This window comes from Buteo buteo, chromosome 22, assembly GCF_964188355.1.
Source record: "Buteo buteo chromosome 22, bButBut1.hap1.1, whole genome shotgun sequence".
Taxonomy (NCBI): domain Eukaryota; kingdom Metazoa; phylum Chordata; class Aves; order Accipitriformes; family Accipitridae; genus Buteo; species Buteo buteo.
Window position 1 is genome coordinate 3961711 of NC_134192.1, and position 18406 is coordinate 3980116.

Here is an 18406-nt window from a genome sequence, read left to right on the forward strand (position 1 = left end):
TGGGTTTATTTTATGAGATCCTCATCGAAGACACAAAGGATAACATTTTGTGTAGCAACTGCTTAAAAGGTATGGGCCTGTTATGAACTATTACCTTGATTTATATGACCAGTAGAGAGACAGGCGTTTCTCCAGTGTCATCACACTATGAGACACATGACAAGGTAATAACTGTAAATTGCCCTCTGAAAGAACTTGTGTTCTGGTTACAGGGGAGTTTAGACACCTAGCTGAGAGGACATGACTGTTTCCTGAGGTGAATCCGGTCTTAAGAATGGCATCTCTGATTGCAGCTCATAAGGAAAAGTAACACAAATTGTAGTACTGAATTTAGAGAAGGGAATAGGTTCTAGGGGAAGAAGGCAGGAGACAAAGGCTGTTGTCTGGTAAGTTCAGTGAGAAAAAAATGTTATCCTCAAACAAAGCAGCTTTTCTTTAAAAACAAAGTATTATGAATGTGCTGCAGTTCTGTAGAATGTTGATCTAAAGCATCACAAACTAAGATAGCGCTGCAAGAGATGGTATGATATACTTCTAAGAGGGTCCAGGGAGAACAGAAAGCCTTTCATCATCATCTTGAGTGATTTCTGGAATGAAGTGGCAGAGGACTCTAAGAGGTTCAGTAAACACTTTGTTACTGAGGTTCAGGAAGAGGTCAGCCCTGCGGCACATCATTGTACCCTTTCCAGCAACTGTCAGCATTCTGGATGAGAGCAGCTCTAGTGCTCCAAGGGTCAGGTGAAATCTAGAGGCAGCCAAGATACACACCATCTTGCCCAATGTTTGGGTATTTTTCTTCCAAAGAATTGATTCAGATCCTCCCCAAATACACGTCCTGTATGCCGTGCAAGGCTGAAACCCATGGCCTTCACTGAGTATTAGTCACCAGTAGCCCCAAACTGAAAATGGAAAAAAAGAACACTATAAAAATGTCTGTGATGCATTTGGTTTTGTAACAGAATTTATTGGAGAGGGAGGAGGGGGAAGAAGCATTTCTCAATCCCCAAATAACTGAGTTTTCTTTTACACAAGGCTGGCACAAACTGGCATACTCTTTTCCTTGCGTATGTACAGTTGGGTTTCTTTTTTAAATGGTATTGGGCATTATCTTGCTCTCAGGAACTGATGTTGCTGGACAATGGGCATGAAGTTTACAGAGGAATTACACATCCTGAGCTCAGGGTGTACAGACAGAAACCTGAGGGCTAAATCTTCCTTTTGTTGATTTACACGGCATAACAGCACTGATGATAAAGTTGCTTCCTGATCTCAGCAAGGGCTGTTTCAGTCAGGGTCATATCTGACCCCGGTTTTCTTTTGATGGAGGTTTCTCTGAGAACTGTCCTCTGAGGGGTTAGAGCTATACCACAGGGCATGATTGTAACTTAAGACTTCTCTTTTTTCACTCCATAGGCAGAGTTTTTTCAGGCATAACAAGGTTGCAAAAGGCTTTTTGCATGCATTGAAGTATCTAGTACAGTTGGACTCAGTTATTTTTCTTTTTAGGGCTAACTGCAATTGCTTTGGCAAACAGCCTGATCTGGAGAGGGTTTCTATAAACATGCCAGCACAGCTGGGATTTATTATAGGATAGACAATCTCTTCTACTTCTTCAGCTACGCAACCTCAGAATAAGTGCTGTCTTTGCTACCTTCCTTTAGATGAAGTTCGTTCATAGTTAGCTGTAGCTGAAGCTGAATTTTTGCATCCATATTCAGAAAGAATTGACTTTCCCCTTGCTTCCCTACACTGACCTCGTTCTCTACAGGAGTTGACTCAGTATGATATGAGGACAGGAGAAGAGAAGAAAAATGGAAAGAATTCTCAGCTCTGACATTCAAACTGCTTTAAAAAAAACTTAAGGCAATGGTGTACTGGGCTTAAGTAGATCAGTCTGATAGAATCAAGGAAAGTGCCTGTCTTGTGTGCAAGCAAAGGTAGATTACTTTTTATCTTAGGGCTGGGTTCTTTAAAGGGTGCTGGAGAAAGTAAGCTCTAAACGCTACCGAATCCTTTGAAAATCTTAGTTGCAAACATCATTATTGTTTTTTTCTTCTTCCCTTTCCCTGAATCTCTGTTTTGCTGAGCCAGCTGACAGACTCTAATCCACTAAAAAATAATCTTTCCCTTTTCTCAGACATCAGAGAGATTTCATAATGTTTTACAGTGCAGGTTCAGGTAATGTCTGTGAAGACACATAGCAAATTAATTAACACTTTGAATTAACACTTTCTCCCTATTTATAACCAATACTGCATATTTTTTAGTTCATGGATATGGTAATACTTATGCTAAGAGATGCATCTTCAGAGCTAAGGGGAACTTTTTCCTCTAGCTGAATTACTCTAAGATTCAAAGTAGCCACAGCAACCTGAAGTTAATGCCTATAGTTAATCAGTTGTCTTCTGTACTTTTCTGTGGTGCTTCTGGTCTCAAACCCCATCCTTTCTTTTCTTTTTTTTCTTTTTTTCCTACATACAAATTATTTCATAGCTCCAGTGAAATGGGTGTCCATTGCCTCCCATGGTTCACATTGTTTTGAAATTTCCTAAGGAAGATACGTTGTAGCAAAGAAAAGTTGCAATCTTTCATATTTGCACTGCAGTCCAAACATTTTTGTATCTCGGTGAAATTCCTGACTGCAATTTATCAGAGCTAAGCAGATGACTGTTAGTCTGATGGTGCAGACTGTATTATAAAAATGTATTGTGTCAGATACACTAATATGTACCAGCCTGGTTTCCTTTCAGCATACAGTGGGACAGGTCTTGTGACTAAGAGATGAGCAGTAGATCTGATATAGATTGACTTTCATAAGACTGGCAATATCTGATATGTCTCTCCAAAGTATCAAAATTTGGATTAATTCAAACTTCTGTAATGGGGATGCATAGCTGATGAAATAAATCACTTGGAGCACTCTCAAGCTGCTGTTGTATCGATGGAGTCCTACAGAAATCTCCCTTAGTCTGGTACTCTTCAGTATTTTCGTTACTGCTTGGTTGAGGGACTAGAAAGGCATGTATCAGAATGCTGTAGGACACAGACTGGGTTAGGATTGCAAGCCAGTTGACAGGGTTGAGAATTCAGACTTATCTTGATGTCTTGGGAAAATACTGTGCAATAAATAGGATGGAATTCAGCATCATTTCATCAATGCAACCAAGTACAGTGCTTTGGTATTAAGCAACTTCATGGCTCAGTCAGGGAGAAAGAATAACTAGGCAGCAAGTCCATAGAATAGGATCAGAGGGTGGATCATGGTCTGAACACAAGTTAAATATGTGCAGCTCAAGTGAAAAAGACAGAAAAATGACACCCCAGCTTCAGTAAGCAAGAGGATCGAGCTCTGCTCAGCACTGCTAAAGCCTCATTTGGAGCATAGTGTCTGGATTTGAGCACCACACTTCGCCAGTGATACAAGACATGAAGAACCAGTTATTAAGACTAGAGAAGAGAGACTTAGAGGTTAGAATTTTATAGATTATATGAGGGATTGCTGTAGAAAGGAAAGGTAACTGTTTTCCCCATTCACAGAAGATTTGGGCTTGTAGAGCAGCTCAGCAATGCGCTTCTTAGCTGACCAGTGGAGGAAGCATGTGGACTTTCCCTCATGGGTTGTATTAAATGCAGGTTAGAGAAGCTTCAGTCACAAGTGGGTTAGGGATAGCCAATTTGGACACTAGGCAAGTGTTGGGACTGACTAACTTGTCAAGGTCTCTCCCACTGGTATGTATTTCCTGTGATCCTATGCTAACTGAGTTTCTCATCTCCAGACTGCTCAGTGTTCTCCCAGTCTGCTCATTAACCAGTTCATTTACTTGCTGTGTTACAAAGAGATGAACCAATTAAAATCAGAAAAAGGGGTTTGTGAGCCACTTTATTTCTCACAGCATCAGTGGCTGAGTAACACTAAATGTCAGATATTTTGAGCCTACACAGTGCAGCAAAGATAGGAGGTGACACAAATAGACTTCTGTCATGCAAATGAAAGTCTGGTATGAAAATAAGAGCATCAGGGTTTTCAGCAGAACCATGAGCCCCTGTAACCTCTTACCTCACTTTCAGACTCTGTACAGCCTAATTAGAGTTCTGCAGATGGTGTTTATTTTATTATGCACATGCGTAAGGGGAGAAGTAGGGAGAGCTCTGCATCTTGGATGGTGGAATGCTCCTTGTGGGCGTAAATAATACAACTGCTTTTATTAGCAGTGTTGTATCAGAAATAGTTTGTCTATTATATGTTAATGATGTATAATAAGACCCAGTAAACGCCTTTAAAGTTTTTTTTGCAAATGTGAAGATATTGCTCTTTTTTACACCACAGATGATTCAGGCTGACCCTGAGAAAAGGGATTAGGCTTAAACCACTATGTTTGCAAAGGAGCTACTTCTAGTGGAACTCAGAACATAAGTCCTTAGGTTGCAAGGGAGAGGAGGCATCAGGTCTCCTGAAATGCCTGGGCCATATCTCATGTAAGTGTCTCTTCCTTGTAATTCCTCTGATGGTAGTTGGCTTGGTCCTCAACTACCCTAAATTATCATTGCATTATTGGAAAGGTGATTTTTTAAAAAAAAAAAAAATTTTTTTTTTACATGCTTGGGGCAACTAAAAATGCTTAAAGATTCTCACAAGGACTGCAGAATAATATATTTAAATAGCACATATCTAACTGTGTTGGGGGAATTGTGGCTTAGATAGCTAATTCCATCTCAAAAGTATTCCTTAGAATTTGCTATGCTGCATCAGTGGTGAAAAGCAAAAAGACCAGAAGAGAGCAAACAGCTGAAATTAGCTATAGCTTGCACCTGAGTATTATTGTGCATGTCATCTGAGCCACATAGTGACAGTCATCGTAGAAGCTGTTATAATGGCTGTAATTAATGATAAGAGAAACGGAGCTGATGCCACTTTCTTGCACTGTTCTTTAGTCTCAGAAGTCCAGGGCTCCTAGGCAGTTTAATAAGAAAGGGTTCATCAAGCAGGATCCTGAAGAATTTAGTGACTATAGTGGAAACAGGGAGGTGCTGTTTCTAAGTTCTGCTGTTCCATGTTTGCTTTGGACCCTAGCGGTCAGCAAATGCAAATCTCATCCATATGTTTGGCAGCTGACACATGCTGCTCTCTGGTTTTTCTCTGAGGACTGTGTGAGATGCGAGACACACTTCAATTAAAAAATGACAGTTTAATGCAGTTATTTTTAGCAAAGCAAACCAAATAAGAGAATTTGTTTGTAATACACGGTAGTGCTTAATTTCTTTCAAAACCAATGAACATTTTGGCTTCCTCTAGTGACAGAAAAGTTTGGACAATTTTAACCCTGAAGGCTCAGTTTATCCTTTGTTTATTATGCTAACAAAATAACATTTTGAAAGGAAAAACAAACTAGAAAGTATTGCTGCTAGAGATGCATGGAAATGGGATATGAAACTTGAGTCTACCCGAGCTAGATTTGGAATGTGTGCTACCGCTGCAAAGGCCAAGTAGTCAACTGATGTCAACCCCTGCAATAGGCAACTGGGTTGATTTACATCAGCTGAAGTGCTAGCCTGAAGTTCCTGTTACCATTCCATATCAGAGCATCCAGGCAGGTTAAATTAATCTGCCCATGATGCAGATGACTATCTTGTACATGGTCAGTTTTCCTTGTAGGCAGTGTTTTCTTATTCAGAATTTTATTAAGGTCTGTTAATAAGGTTTGAATTTTCTCTAAGTGATGACACATGTAAGAAATACTGACATAAGAACAGTGTCATATAATGATCAGTTACTTGTTTCCCAAGAGGCATTTAACATTTCTACCAATTGTTATTTAATGAGAAAGGTCTCATGCCAAAAATACCATTTTCTTAAAGAAAACAGCAGCAGCTCCATGCATTACATACCGTGAGCTGACTTCAGGCTGCCATCTGCTAAACCAGCCCAGGAAAACAGGCTTTCAGCTCAGCACTTGAGGTGGTTCTTTTCTGTGAAAATAAGTTCAGCTGGCACTGATTTGTCACAGTCCCATCAAAGGGAAGACTGAGAGGTTTTGACATGCCTGTGGTGTGTAGCCAGGCTTGGATTGCAGACTTGGTATTTTGGGATCATCATCTATAATTATCAAAGGGCAGTGAGAATCCATGAGGTAAGGAACACAGCTCCTTATTCTGCTGCTGATAACAAACTGGAAAGACTGCAGTAAATTTGGAGTCTCCTGCCATTTTAAGGTGAGAGGGAGTTAATTATTCTGCATTTCTAATGCCTGGATATAAGATAATTTCCTTCCCACAGTGTTGAAATTTAGGGTTATTCCTAAAATGTGAAAGAGCAGAATTTCTTACCACTGTCTGCTCTTCCATCCTCTCAACCAGTCGGGAAAAGCAATGATTCATGTGAGAGATTCATGAGCAATCATGAGGCCACATACGTATCCGTTCAGCAGAACACCGTCTACCAAGGATTTCTTGGTAACAAACACAATGCTACTGCCAAAGGTACCCCTGTGGCTTTCCCATGTTCAATGATACTTAGAGGTGCTCCTCTTGGTGCCTTGAACTGCAGGCTATAAAGAGACAGCAAGGGGCAAGCTAGTGAGGAGCAGGGAGACATCACAGGAAGAGCCAACTATGCTTTGGTGAGAATCTGCATGTAAACGGAGATGGAGGCAGGAAAGCAATGGGGGAGGAGGAACGAGTGGTTCTAATAAGAGCCAGATAAATGAGAAAGATGAGACCCACAGAATGAGAGGCGTACTTCGCAGACGTGTATTTTCTGCCTTCTTTGGTGCTGGGTGGCAGGGATCATTGCAGTAACTCATGCTGTTGGTGGAGGAGGGTTTCCAGTATGTCAGCCAAGGGAGTGGCAATGAAGGAACAGGAGCTTAGAGTTCTGGTGTCAGTAGCATCATTTCCTGCTGCTTTTCTTGATGGTTTTTTTTTTTGGTCAAAGCCTTTCCCTGTAATGCTTCTTCCTTCTCCTTTCACTTACTTTCAGTTCATTAACTGCCCCAATGCCAAATAAGTCTTCCAAATGTTGAATTAATTCCAGTCCTCAAAGATCACCTTCAGCTGAGGACAGAACTACGAACTCTGGCAAAAAAATCGGCAAATCCTGGTGTTTAGATAAAGCAGCACAATCTACTGGTAAGAACTTAAATAATCCTGTATACCCTGACTTTCAAATGTCAGTGCCAGAGGGCTTTTGAACTTCCTGGTACAGAAACTCCACGCTTCAATGGGAATGTGATGCAGAACAAGTAAGGAGAGGAATAGCTGGAAGGATGCTGTGATCGTTTCTGGAGTAGAGTCTCCAGTAATCTCTGGTTTGCTTTGTTAGGACCTCTGTGAAGACCCCCGCCTGTTTGTGAATGGAATCAGCTCCCATGACTTACACCAAGGCACCCTGGGGAACTGCTGGTTTGTGGCTGCATGCTCCTGCTTGGCTCTGAGGAAGAGCCTCTGGCAGCGGGTAGGTGATCAATGTGCTTGGTGCATGAAATAAAGCTAATAAACCTTGGTTGTTTCCCTGCCTATCAGCCAACATTTTTCCCTCTAGGACCAATGTGCCTCTGATGAGTGGTGAATTTCGGTGGATTCAAATCTTCCCTTTCTTTAGAAGTTAATTTTTCATGTTATGAGACCTCACCACTCCACAGTCCCGTTGAGCACCAAAGAAGAAATATAAAAAAGCCAGAGAGTACAATAGGTTCTGTTTGTCTTTCTCTGCAGATGAGTTTGAATTTTACTTTCCTAAAAGATTCTGAAGTGAGACTATGTACCAAACTTTGTACCAAATTCACCCTCTTTTTTCACTGCTTCATCTATTTCAGGTCAACTGCTCGTGAAGCTGAATACCAGCATAGTACGTGCTCCAGGGCAGTCTGCCCTCTGAATAAAGTTTAATATAGTGCATTTGGTGAACTTTTCCTTTCATGGTTTCTCAGGTGATTCCAGACTTTAACGAACAAGAATGGGACCCTAAAAACCCAGAGAAATATGCTGGGATTTTCCGTTTCCGTTTCTGGTGCTTTGGAGAGTGGACAGAGGTGGTTGTTGATGACCTGCTGCCAACAATGGATGGGGAGTTGATCTACTGCCATTCCAATGTGAAAAATGAATTCTGGAGTGCATTACTGGAGAAAGCTTATGCAAAGTATGAGATGGTTCATTGTCCTTTTAGTCATTAGTGCTGTCCATCTGTTTGTTTTGTCTTTCAACTCTATCATACTTTCCATAGGTTTTAGGTTTGCTGCTAGTAGAGAACCTAAAAAAGATTGAACAATCCTCCTTTAACCTGCATGGAGGAGTTGAATCATAAAAGAGTGCAAGGTACTCTACTTCAGCAGTCTAAAGCCTTAAGGATCGTTACACTCCTTTCCTAGAAACCCAGCAAAGGTTTACCTGCAATCTGCTGTTTTGTTTTGTTAGGTTTTGGTTTTTTCTTGGTGAAACACAAATATATTACCTACATTTAAGCCAAATTAGACCACTTCTAACAGCCACTTGGTAACTGAGAATGTTCTATGTTACCTCCAGGCTGGCTGGATCTTACGAATCCCTAGATGGAGGCAGCGCTGCAGATGCAATTGTGGATTTCACTGGAGCAGTGGCAGAATCTATTGATTTGGTACAGGGCAAATATGGTGAGATTATTTCTGAGCAGATAAAGCTGTTTGAAGACTTGCTGAAAGTGCATAAAAGAGGCGGGTTGATCAGCTGTTACATTACGGTATGTATAGAGAGATGGATTTCAAGAGTTAATTTAAATGAAAAAAAAATCTGGAAAAAATACCATTATGAGTATAAGTATATTGAGTATGTCCTTCATTTGTATGCTTTGGAAAAGCTTTGTATGGAAAAGGCTAGCAAGTTGGCAGCACTGTCAGCCAAGTACAACTCCATGAGCTACTAAATACAATCACCAAACTCCAAAGCCGTTTGTCCTGCCACTTTACTGCAGATCTGAAATGCTATTCGTTCTGAATGGTCACAGTTGTGTTTTGACCTGAGGTTAATCCACCTAGAATGTCCTAATTTACAGGCCAGATGGCAGCATTCGATTTCTGTATTTCTTAGGGAAATCTGTTTACAGAAAACCATTCTGCTGGCGCTGAGCCGCTGAGACTTCTTGACTTTGGTTGTGATGATGCAGTCCTCTTGCCAGTGTAACACCGGAGCTGAGCTGAAAGGCTGAGCTCACTTGGTTATTCAGGTAGTACTCTTTGTTAGTAAGACTCCCCATTAGAATTAACCAGCAAAACTTGCCTACGCTGGCTAATGTGAGGCAGCTAACTCGGGTGCCTACATTAGGAGGCCATGACCCTGAAGTTCCCTGAGTCAGTAGAGAGGGGACGGCTTCCCCAAGGGTGATAGAGGGTTGCCTTCTGTGGCAGCTTTACCTCGCTCCGTTCATTTGAGGTGCTAGAATGCAGAAAAGTAGCAGCTCCCAAAGGGTGCTATATACTTCACAAACCACGGGCAGACAAGGGCCTTGCACAGCCCCTTGCCACAGGAGGGAAACCAGTGACAACTAGGCTTAGCTTGCTTTCTACCGAAGTCTGCAATGCCAGGCCATGACTGGGTAGCAGTGAAATTCTTGCATTGTCTGGAGCTGTTACTGCACATGGAGGGCTAACAAACTGCCATGGCACCTGAATATTTCCTAAAAGATTGCTTTTAAATGATTTTTAAAGTGCAGCCTGCAGGAAAGGGGTCATTCTCTAGAAATTGCAGGGTTGGCATCTAGGTGCACTTCAGCATCTTACTCCCATGCCCTCTGCTTCCAATTTAAGACTTCAGCTAAGGCTAATCTCATGTGGACTTAGCTAAATCACTTAAATGCTTTGCTTTAATTTCCCTGTCTGTGAAATGAAGATTGTATTACTGTAGCATCTGGCTGTTTCACACATGTACTTTAAACTGGTGGACCCCCAAGTGTTGGTTCATTCAGAAATTCTTGCAAGTGTCATGGTAGTTGTGCAGTTGTCTAGAACAACAGAAAATCAGCCATGTCTGGAGACGCCTGAGAACATTATCTGTTTAACTGGCTCTGGCCATGCCCTGCCCTGCACCAGTGCCATGGAGATTAATTTGAACCTGAGAACTCAGCTGAGACAGAACAGGAATCCTGAACTATCCCTCCCAGCAGCATCAGGCAACAGCTCAGAAATAAATTCTTCTAGGTCTTTTGTGTTTGTTTTACCTTTTTCACAAGCTCTGAATTTTTATTTAGGAAGAGTTCCATCTGGTTTGCTGAGACCAGGCTGACAGACCAGACTTCCTGGTGTGAATTGTTGTTGTAAACATTGTTTCAGGGATAATAGGTTGCTCCCAAATGCTAAGGCAGTTCAGTTCCTTAATGTGGATCTGTTGAGGAGATAGGCTAAGTACAGGGAGTTGTATCTTAAAAAGCAATTAATTAAAGAGTTGTAATGCCTTCACTTCTTCCTGGCATTGCATTTCTGCCTGTCAAACGCAGATGCTTCGAAACATTGATTATACAGGGGCTGTTCCTACTGGTTTGGCTTGACTCGTCTGCATTTAACACTTTTTGATAGATGTATTATATACACAGTGAAGCTTGTAAGGTATAGAATATTTAATACTCAAGTGGCTTCACTGCTGACTTACAAACATGTCATCATTTTCCTTGGATTACAAAATAGCCCTGACCTTGACCATTTAGAAATTTGAACAGACAGTAGATGTTTAAATATCTCATTTAAATAAATGCCTTCAGAATGAGGTGGGAAAGGCAGCCCAGCAATGAGAAAAGCCTGGGGGACAATAAAAGCAGCAGGAGAGGTTACAGACTCCCATGCTGTCAAGGACTCTTGTTTGCTTTTAGTTGTGAAAAATGCAAGTGAAAGTGTTACACTGGGGAAAGCCCAAACCCATTGGAAATGTCAGCCAGTCTTGTTGTAACATGAGCTGATTCTTTAGGAGCTGTTGTTGGTGAAAGGCAAAGAGGTCTTGGCAAGAATCTCACAGTTGCCAGACCATCTGTCAATTCCAATTTGATATAAATTTCTCTTTTCCTCCCCCCACCCCCCCCCCCCGATTTCTTATCTTTGGGGACTGAACACTGTTGTATCAATGCAACACCTGCCTTAGGAGAAGGACCCTGTCTTTTTAGACCCAAGAAGTTTTGAAATGGGTAAAAATATCTGAGAAAGTACTATGTGCGTTTCATAACTCTTAATAAGTCCATCTCTCTCCACCAGAGCAAAGGCTTGCTTGATCATTGAGCTCTTAATTAGGTTATTACAAGTTTACATGCAAGGATCTGCACTGAGTCAAATCTTCCTTCCTTGCTGTCCAAGGGAGTGAGAGTCTTAAGGCCCAATGGGTTACAGCCCAATATAGGTGAGAGAGACTCTGGATATGGCTCAGTGCAAAGATGCCCTGGCTCTAGCAAGGGTGTGATGAATCTGGAGGCACGACCATTTGGATTGCTTCTGGCTCAGAAGAAGGGTTGTAGCACTGGCACAGCTTTACTTTTTCCACTGTCCTGCCTGGTACATGTTGCTTAGAACCAGCATTGTACTTGCTTTGTAAAGGGCCAGTCATTCAAAGCAACTCTAGCATCTTCATATGATACTGCCTTTTTGGTTTTAGATGTACTTTGGAGATTTTGATCTGGATGCATTAAATGAAATTGTGATCTTTTTCAGAGCTTGACAATTTTTATGTATTCTTAGATCAGCATCTGATCAGGCCTAGGTCATCCAGCAGGACGGTTTACTGCCTGATCACTGCTGGAAATTAGGCTTCTTATGTGAAGTCTATGAGGAGCAAACCCAGTTCCTAAGACAGCCTGGAGATCTGCCAGTTACCACATAAGAGAGACCTGCCAGGTCACGAGTGAGGTACAGGACAGGTTTGACAAATGTCTAGAAAGTTTTCTTGCCTTGTGCCCTCTATTTTTACCCACTGCCAGTAGTTCTTCTGTGTATCAAATTTACCCCAACACAGAAACAGGCAATGGACTCACTGGCTAAATCCTTAGGCCCTACAAAATGTCCAGCCGAGGACACCACCAGACAGTGCTATGTCTGAGCACAGTCATCAATATCCAGAAGAGCCATTTTGTAATGATGGCAAGATTTTGGAAGGGCCGATAAAGGTTGTCCATCAGCCCAGTCTTTAACTCTCTGAGGCCAGGAGGAGACAGAATGTCTGTAGCAGGCAGTATTCTCCTAAATTCTGCGATTCTGTCTGCTAGGACTTGTCTGGCAGTATCATGCAAAAGACCAGACTAGTGAGCCACTAGTTTTGAGCCCCAGTGCTGTTGTTTCCCTGCATAGTCAAATCACTTGGGAAGGGGACGTATAGCTCTGTGAAAGAAACTAAGGCGTCCCGTTGAATGAGTAGCTGTCAGGTCCCTCAACGATGCGAGTTCTTTTTTTTAATTGTCATTCTTGGTGCTAAAGGCTTCCTCTGGCAGTACCAATGAAATGGAGACAGAGATGGGTCTTGTCATCGGCCATGCCTACTCAGTGACTGCAGTTCGGAAGCTGCGCCTTGGAGAAAGGCTCATGTTCTCTTTTAAGGCAGAAAAGTTGTTCATGATCAGGCTGAGGAATCCCTGGGGAAAAAGAGAGTGGAACGGTGCCTGGAGTGACAAGTAAGTGCTGTAAATCCTGTGTGAAAGGATCAATGAAACTGTGATTAGGGCCACTGGATGTTAGATGCATGGTTAAACACTGTTGAGACACAATGTCAGTCTGCAATACTCAGCGATGGCTGAACCGTTGTGCCATCTCTTCCCAAGTATAGAATTCTCTGAGCAAATGAACACATCCTGGAGGAGCCAGGAGGTTATGGCTTCCTGGACCTTAGTTTACTGTATACATCATTGTTCTGGCACACTGGAGCATGAGCAGGAAAATAGCCTACGATTAAGGTGATGAGTCAAGAACATGACATTTGTTCCCAGCTTCACCAGTGAGTCTGTCTGTGACTCAGTTTCTCATCTGCAATTGCTAGCTGCTGGGGATGGTATAAGTCTTTTATTCTTGGATAATGTAAGTGACTGGTGAAAAACACTGTAAAATTGCCACATTTGTGATTTCTTGAATTATTTTCTAATTAATTTTAATGTGGACCATGAGCTTAGCAGGCACCTGTACAGAGACAGAAATGATTGCTGGAGGGGATGTATTCCATCACTGGCAATTGACACATGAAAAACATTTAACTAGGATGTTATTCAACACTGCTTACTAGCCACTGTTAGCATTTAATAATGTAATGTTCTTAACAACAGCATATTAACTTCTTATCCTCCATACTTCAGTTAGCAAAAATCTATTACTTTCAAAGAGTTTGGTTCAGGTGAAGTGCAAAGAATGTGCAGAAGAGCTACTGTGTCTTGTTTAACTTAAGCCCTTGTGGTTCCCCACAAGCGCTTGCATTGGCACAGCTGGCACTCATTCCAGTAGAAGTGCTGAGGAGTCTGAGGCTGGCCCATGGTTTTTGGCCTAACAGAATTAAATTCAGAATTTCCAAATAGGTTAAGAAAATGTCTGTTTTGGCAAGCAACCTCCCTTCCTTCCTGCCAACCATGTTCAACTATATCCTCCAAGTACTTTTGGAAAGGGAGTGAGGAATTGTGGCTCTGTTCATCTAATGTAACACATTAGGGAAGGGGCTCATGCTGTCTTCTGTCATGTTGTCTGATTTAAGCACCAGACTACTTGCATTTCGGATCCTGTGCTCCCCTGCAGTCAGTGGAAAGAGGCAGGGTCCTCCAGGGGACAATGCAGAGCACGTAAGCTCTATGCTAATGCGGGCAATGAAGTGTCTATGCAGTGCAGTGTTACTCTGGAAACTGGACACTAGGCTCCTGCTGCAACAGTTTCTTCTCAAAGGCTCTCTGGGGAAATCTCAGACCTCAGGCCTGTTTTATTTAAGGAGATTGAAAGATGGAGAGAATACTCTGGTCTAAGTGAAATGTTCAATAAGGTCCTGAGGAGGAAAACCAGGTTTCTTTTGACGGGCCTTCAGGGAATGGAGTCAATCTCATATGACCTTCCAAACCAGCTGTTTAAGTGTCCTGAGAGAGGGTGTAACAAAGGAAATCAATAAAGTTCTGCTCTAGCTGTGGCAATTTCCCATTCATCTCTTTCTTTTTTAGTAGCTTTCAAATCCATTAATGTTTTAAAACTCCTCCTGTAAGCCTCACGCTTTCTTCCTGGATATCATCTGTCCTTTCAGTACTCCAATGTTACCTTTATAACAAGGTACCATGAGAGAATTTTACTTGCAATTTTTTTTTCCAGGTGAGAGTGTTTAATTTATTAATCATCTTTGTTGGGTGTCCCCCCCCCTTTTTTTTTTTTTTTTTTGCCTTTTAGTTCTGAGGAGTGGAAGAAAGTCAGCAGTTCAGAATGTAAGAGCTTGGGACTCACTCTTGAGAATGATGGAGAGTTCTGGTGAGTGGGAGTCATGTGAAGGGTTTGGAGATGCTGGCTACACTGAGTAATTGTCATTAATTCTGCCATTTAACAGCTTCGAAAACAAGTTGCCCAAATGGATAAGATTATCCAGTCCTGGCACAAGGTCTTTTTCTTTTAAACTCTCAAGGGTGCCAGAGAAGAACAGAAAAAATAGATTAGTAGAACAAAATTACTAGCTCTTAGTAAATACATTTCAAACACCCTCAAAATCTATTACCTATATTTAGGACATTCACTCAGAATCCAAGACAACACATGTGCTGGTTGACATGACAGAATGCCAAATATTGAACACACTGTCAGTCCTGCTTACTGACTACTGTGCCTATCTGTAGGATTTCTAGGTCAACCACGGCTGAGGTGTCTGTAAATACAATTGCAGCCAATGAATTTTGATACTTGTCGGTGTTTTCCAGCATGGGCATGAGAAGTGTACATTCTCTACAGAATCTCCAGAACTCTAATAATTTTGACTCTGCTTAAAGCTTAGATACCCCGAGGCAGTCCAGCAAGTTCTTCAGTAGATCATCAATATGGAATCAGATCTGCTGGTAGGGCTTATATGAAGACTTCTATTTGCTTGGCTTTGTCAGAACTGGCAACTGGAAGCCAGCTGTAGGGTTTGGTTCTGGGCCATTAATAAGCCAGGACATGATGGTAGTTCAGAGATACCAAGCTGTTAGAGGAGCTGAACATTTTTTAACTGCTCTGCAATCCAGTCTGTCACTTTAGCAGGCACAGGTTATAGCATTGAGATTGGTACTAAATAAAAGCTATGTCCATAGTAGAGAGGTTTGAGTTGTGCTCAGGGACAGATGTACCAATAAGGACCATAATAATGAGATAGTGCTTTGGTTGCAGGTAATCTCCTTTGCCTTTGCAAAATACATGTTATCAAATCCAGCCTGGTAGATACAACCTATCCTTTAGGCTTAGGTGCTGCAATGGAGCAAATCCAGAGCTGACCAAACACACTGAGGTGATATTCTCTAAATTAAGTTCTAAGATAGTGCGATTGTGGCTTCACAAGTATTTCCACATAGAGAGCGTTCCAATGAATCAACTTGTCCTCTGGACAGCTGAGCAATGCCTCCTTTTAAATTACTGGAAGATTTCATGTGTTATTTTGGCTCTTTACGTGAGTATCACTGTTTATTTTTAAATAAACCATTACTTTCCTGGTGTCTTATGGAATAGGATGACGTTTGAGGACTGGTGTAAGAATTTCACTGATGTGGACATCTGCCGGATTGTGAATACCTCCTACTTCAGTATCCACAAGACCTGGGAGAAGAAAATGATGCGTGGGGCTTGGACAAAGAATTCAGAGCCCCTGCTAAATCGCTCTGGTGGATGCTTTGATAACAAAGAGACCTTCCTTCAGAATCCCCAGGTGGGAATCCCTGTATTTTGTGAGGCATTGAAGTGTATCCACTTTAGCTAGGGCTTCTGAAGTATCCACCCTATTTATGAGTTGGCAGTGACTACTTGACAGAAATATCATTGCCAGTGTCTGTCCTCTGGGAGTATGCTGGTTCACTGCCTGTTTCAGGGATTTCTGTGAAATCTCTCAGAAGAGTTTAGATATTTGTTTAGGACTGATCATGTTTGGGGCTGATGAGTCAGACACACCAGGATTACTGAAGTCCTGCCTGGACTTCTTTCCGTTGCCCAGTTGTAGTAAGGGAGCAAGTCTGATTTCCTAATGACAGAACTCCATTCACTTCACACCTTTAAACAACCTGAAGTTTTGGTCCACTGTATTTTGTTAGTATCAATTTTGCATTAATGTAAGATTCTGAAAGTATCTAGTCTCTTCCCCAAGCTCACCCTCTCATCAGCATTACAGAATTTTCCTTGTCTCATCCTACCTGGTAACTTTCAAGCTATTCAGTTTATCTGTTCATCCATTCTTACTTCATTTCTCACCTTCCTGCCCTTCTCAGTGTTGTACGTTTTCATCCCAGTGCATGCAAATTCAGGCATAAAACTTCCATTGCTGTCAATGAGATCTGGGCACCTACTACTTCAGTTATTACTTTGAAAATTGACCTTTCTGTTCTTTTGTAATTCACCACATACTTTAGATTAATTAAAGATGTTCTTGTGTCTGCGTCTCTGCACTTGTATGGGAGGTTTCTGTCTGCACCCTTCAATTTTCATAGGAGGATATTGGAGAAATGCAGCCTTTGCTCTTCCGACTAGGAGTGAATCTCAAACTCCCAGCTCATCCTATCATACAGGTATAGATGGAGAAGCAGTTGTTCACTGCTCTGTCTTCTGTTAGTGCCCCATTTCCAGGGGGTGATTTTATTCAGATATTCCCCTATATGATTCTGGATGTATTCCAAGTGCTTGTCTGGGTCTCATTTGTAACTGTTTAGCTGTCACAGAGAACAAAATATACACGTTACGGTTGAGTGCAATGCCTGCTGCAATGGAAGTTCTATTTATTCCAGCTTTATCTCTAGGCTAGTTGATTAAAAGGCTCTTAATAGCAGCACTGGAACACATTTATGTTAGCTTAGGGCTGTTATAAATTGCTGTGGCACATACTACCATAGTCTAGAGATAATCTCTCTCTCTCCTCCCTGAGTGAAATGCCTGACACTGAGGCCTCCTGTGAAGTTTATCTGTACAGAGAGGGATTGTGACACTTCCAGTCCCTTTAAAATAAGGGAATTTAAGCCAAGTATAAATGTATTCCTACAGCCACCTGCTGATTTCCAGATTGTTACCCATTAGGACAGCTGAAATGTCATCAGGTCAAAGATCATCACAGTTGCATACCTCTTATCAAAGAGAGCTCTCTTGCACTCTCACAGTTCCCCTTCCACACCTCCATTTCCCCTGGAACACTCTAGGCTATCTGACAAGGTAAGACTGCATATGATTCAACAGGGACCAGAATGAAAATGTGCCTTACTAGGTGTTGCTGCATATTTATATCTCACTTTTTAGAGTCTCTCTGCAGAGGCTCTTTACAACCACTAGGACTCTCTTCAGGATCCCATGCTGCCGCAATGTTGATATAGCACACAAATAACAGTACAAAGCATTGAAATTGTACCAAAGCCCAGCCAGCCCAGAATAGCAAGCAGTAGTTCTGTAGGAGGCCAATCTGGACCGTAAATACTGTGAACAACTAATGAAGCCTAGAGGCTTGGGAAGGTATTGATTTTCTTTCCAATACTGTTGTGCTTCAGCAAACTTTGCTAGAGGTTGGTGTTTCCTCCATGTGGGTGTGACACCGCCTGAGACAGTGAGGGTCAGGGATGAGAAATGGGATGGTGCCTTATTCTGCAGAGCTCTAACCGCAGAGGGATGTGAAATCATTACACAGGATCGTTCCACAACAGTAACCAAGGCAATCTCAGTATCTACCTCAGAGCAAATCTCAATGAGGATTTACTTTTTAGCAGCTCTTGAAGAAGGGAGGGGGGAATTGAACCACTAATGATATTCCTCTCCACGCCGTCAGAGAATTTTGGCTTAAATCAGAACATGTGGTGCACATAGAACCCAGCTGTGCACCACTGCAGTTTTAGGCTTTTATTTGTTTGCTTCACATTTAAAGGTCTTTGAGGATGGAAGAATACAGCATCTGTCTAAACTTGGCATAAATAGTGTCCTGTTCCCCTCTACTGGTTCTGAGAACTCAAATTTGCCCTCTGTATGCACAAAAGAAACAAAATTTCAAGGAGTCTCAAATAGCAAACAGATTGGAGTATTTAATTCTTTGTTGTATAAAGAAACACCTATCTGACCTGTTTTGTCTACTGAAAGGGTACATACTTACTCGTGAACTGGTCTGGTAGTGATACTTAATAAGTAATTCAAGTCTGATTTATTGAGATGGGAACTGCTGCTTAAACTTGAAGTAATTTTCTTTGATTGGTCTTAAACCCAAGTTGATTCAAGTTTACTTTAAACAGTTTGGATAAAAGATTTGCATGTTAAAGATG

General features: G+C 41.7%; 1 protein-coding gene across 5 annotated transcripts in view; it reads left to right on the plus strand.

The window, feature by feature from the left end:
* CAPN6 (calpain 6) overlaps nt 1-18406 on the plus strand; it is a 67471-nt gene that overhangs the window by 33112 nt on the left and 15953 nt on the right. For all 5 annotated transcript variants that reach the window (XM_075053891.1, XM_075053890.1, XM_075053889.1 and 2 more), the window contains 6 exons: nt 7319-7450; nt 7926-8134; nt 8518-8710; nt 12414-12607; nt 14340-14417; nt 15639-15834. In XM_075053891.1, the coding sequence (XP_074909992.1) occupies nt 7319-7450; nt 7926-8134; nt 8518-8710; nt 12414-12607; nt 14340-14417; nt 15639-15834 (1002 nt within the window). The remainder of the gene's footprint in view (nt 1-7318; nt 7451-7925; nt 8135-8517; nt 8711-12413; nt 12608-14339; nt 14418-15638; nt 15835-18406) is intronic.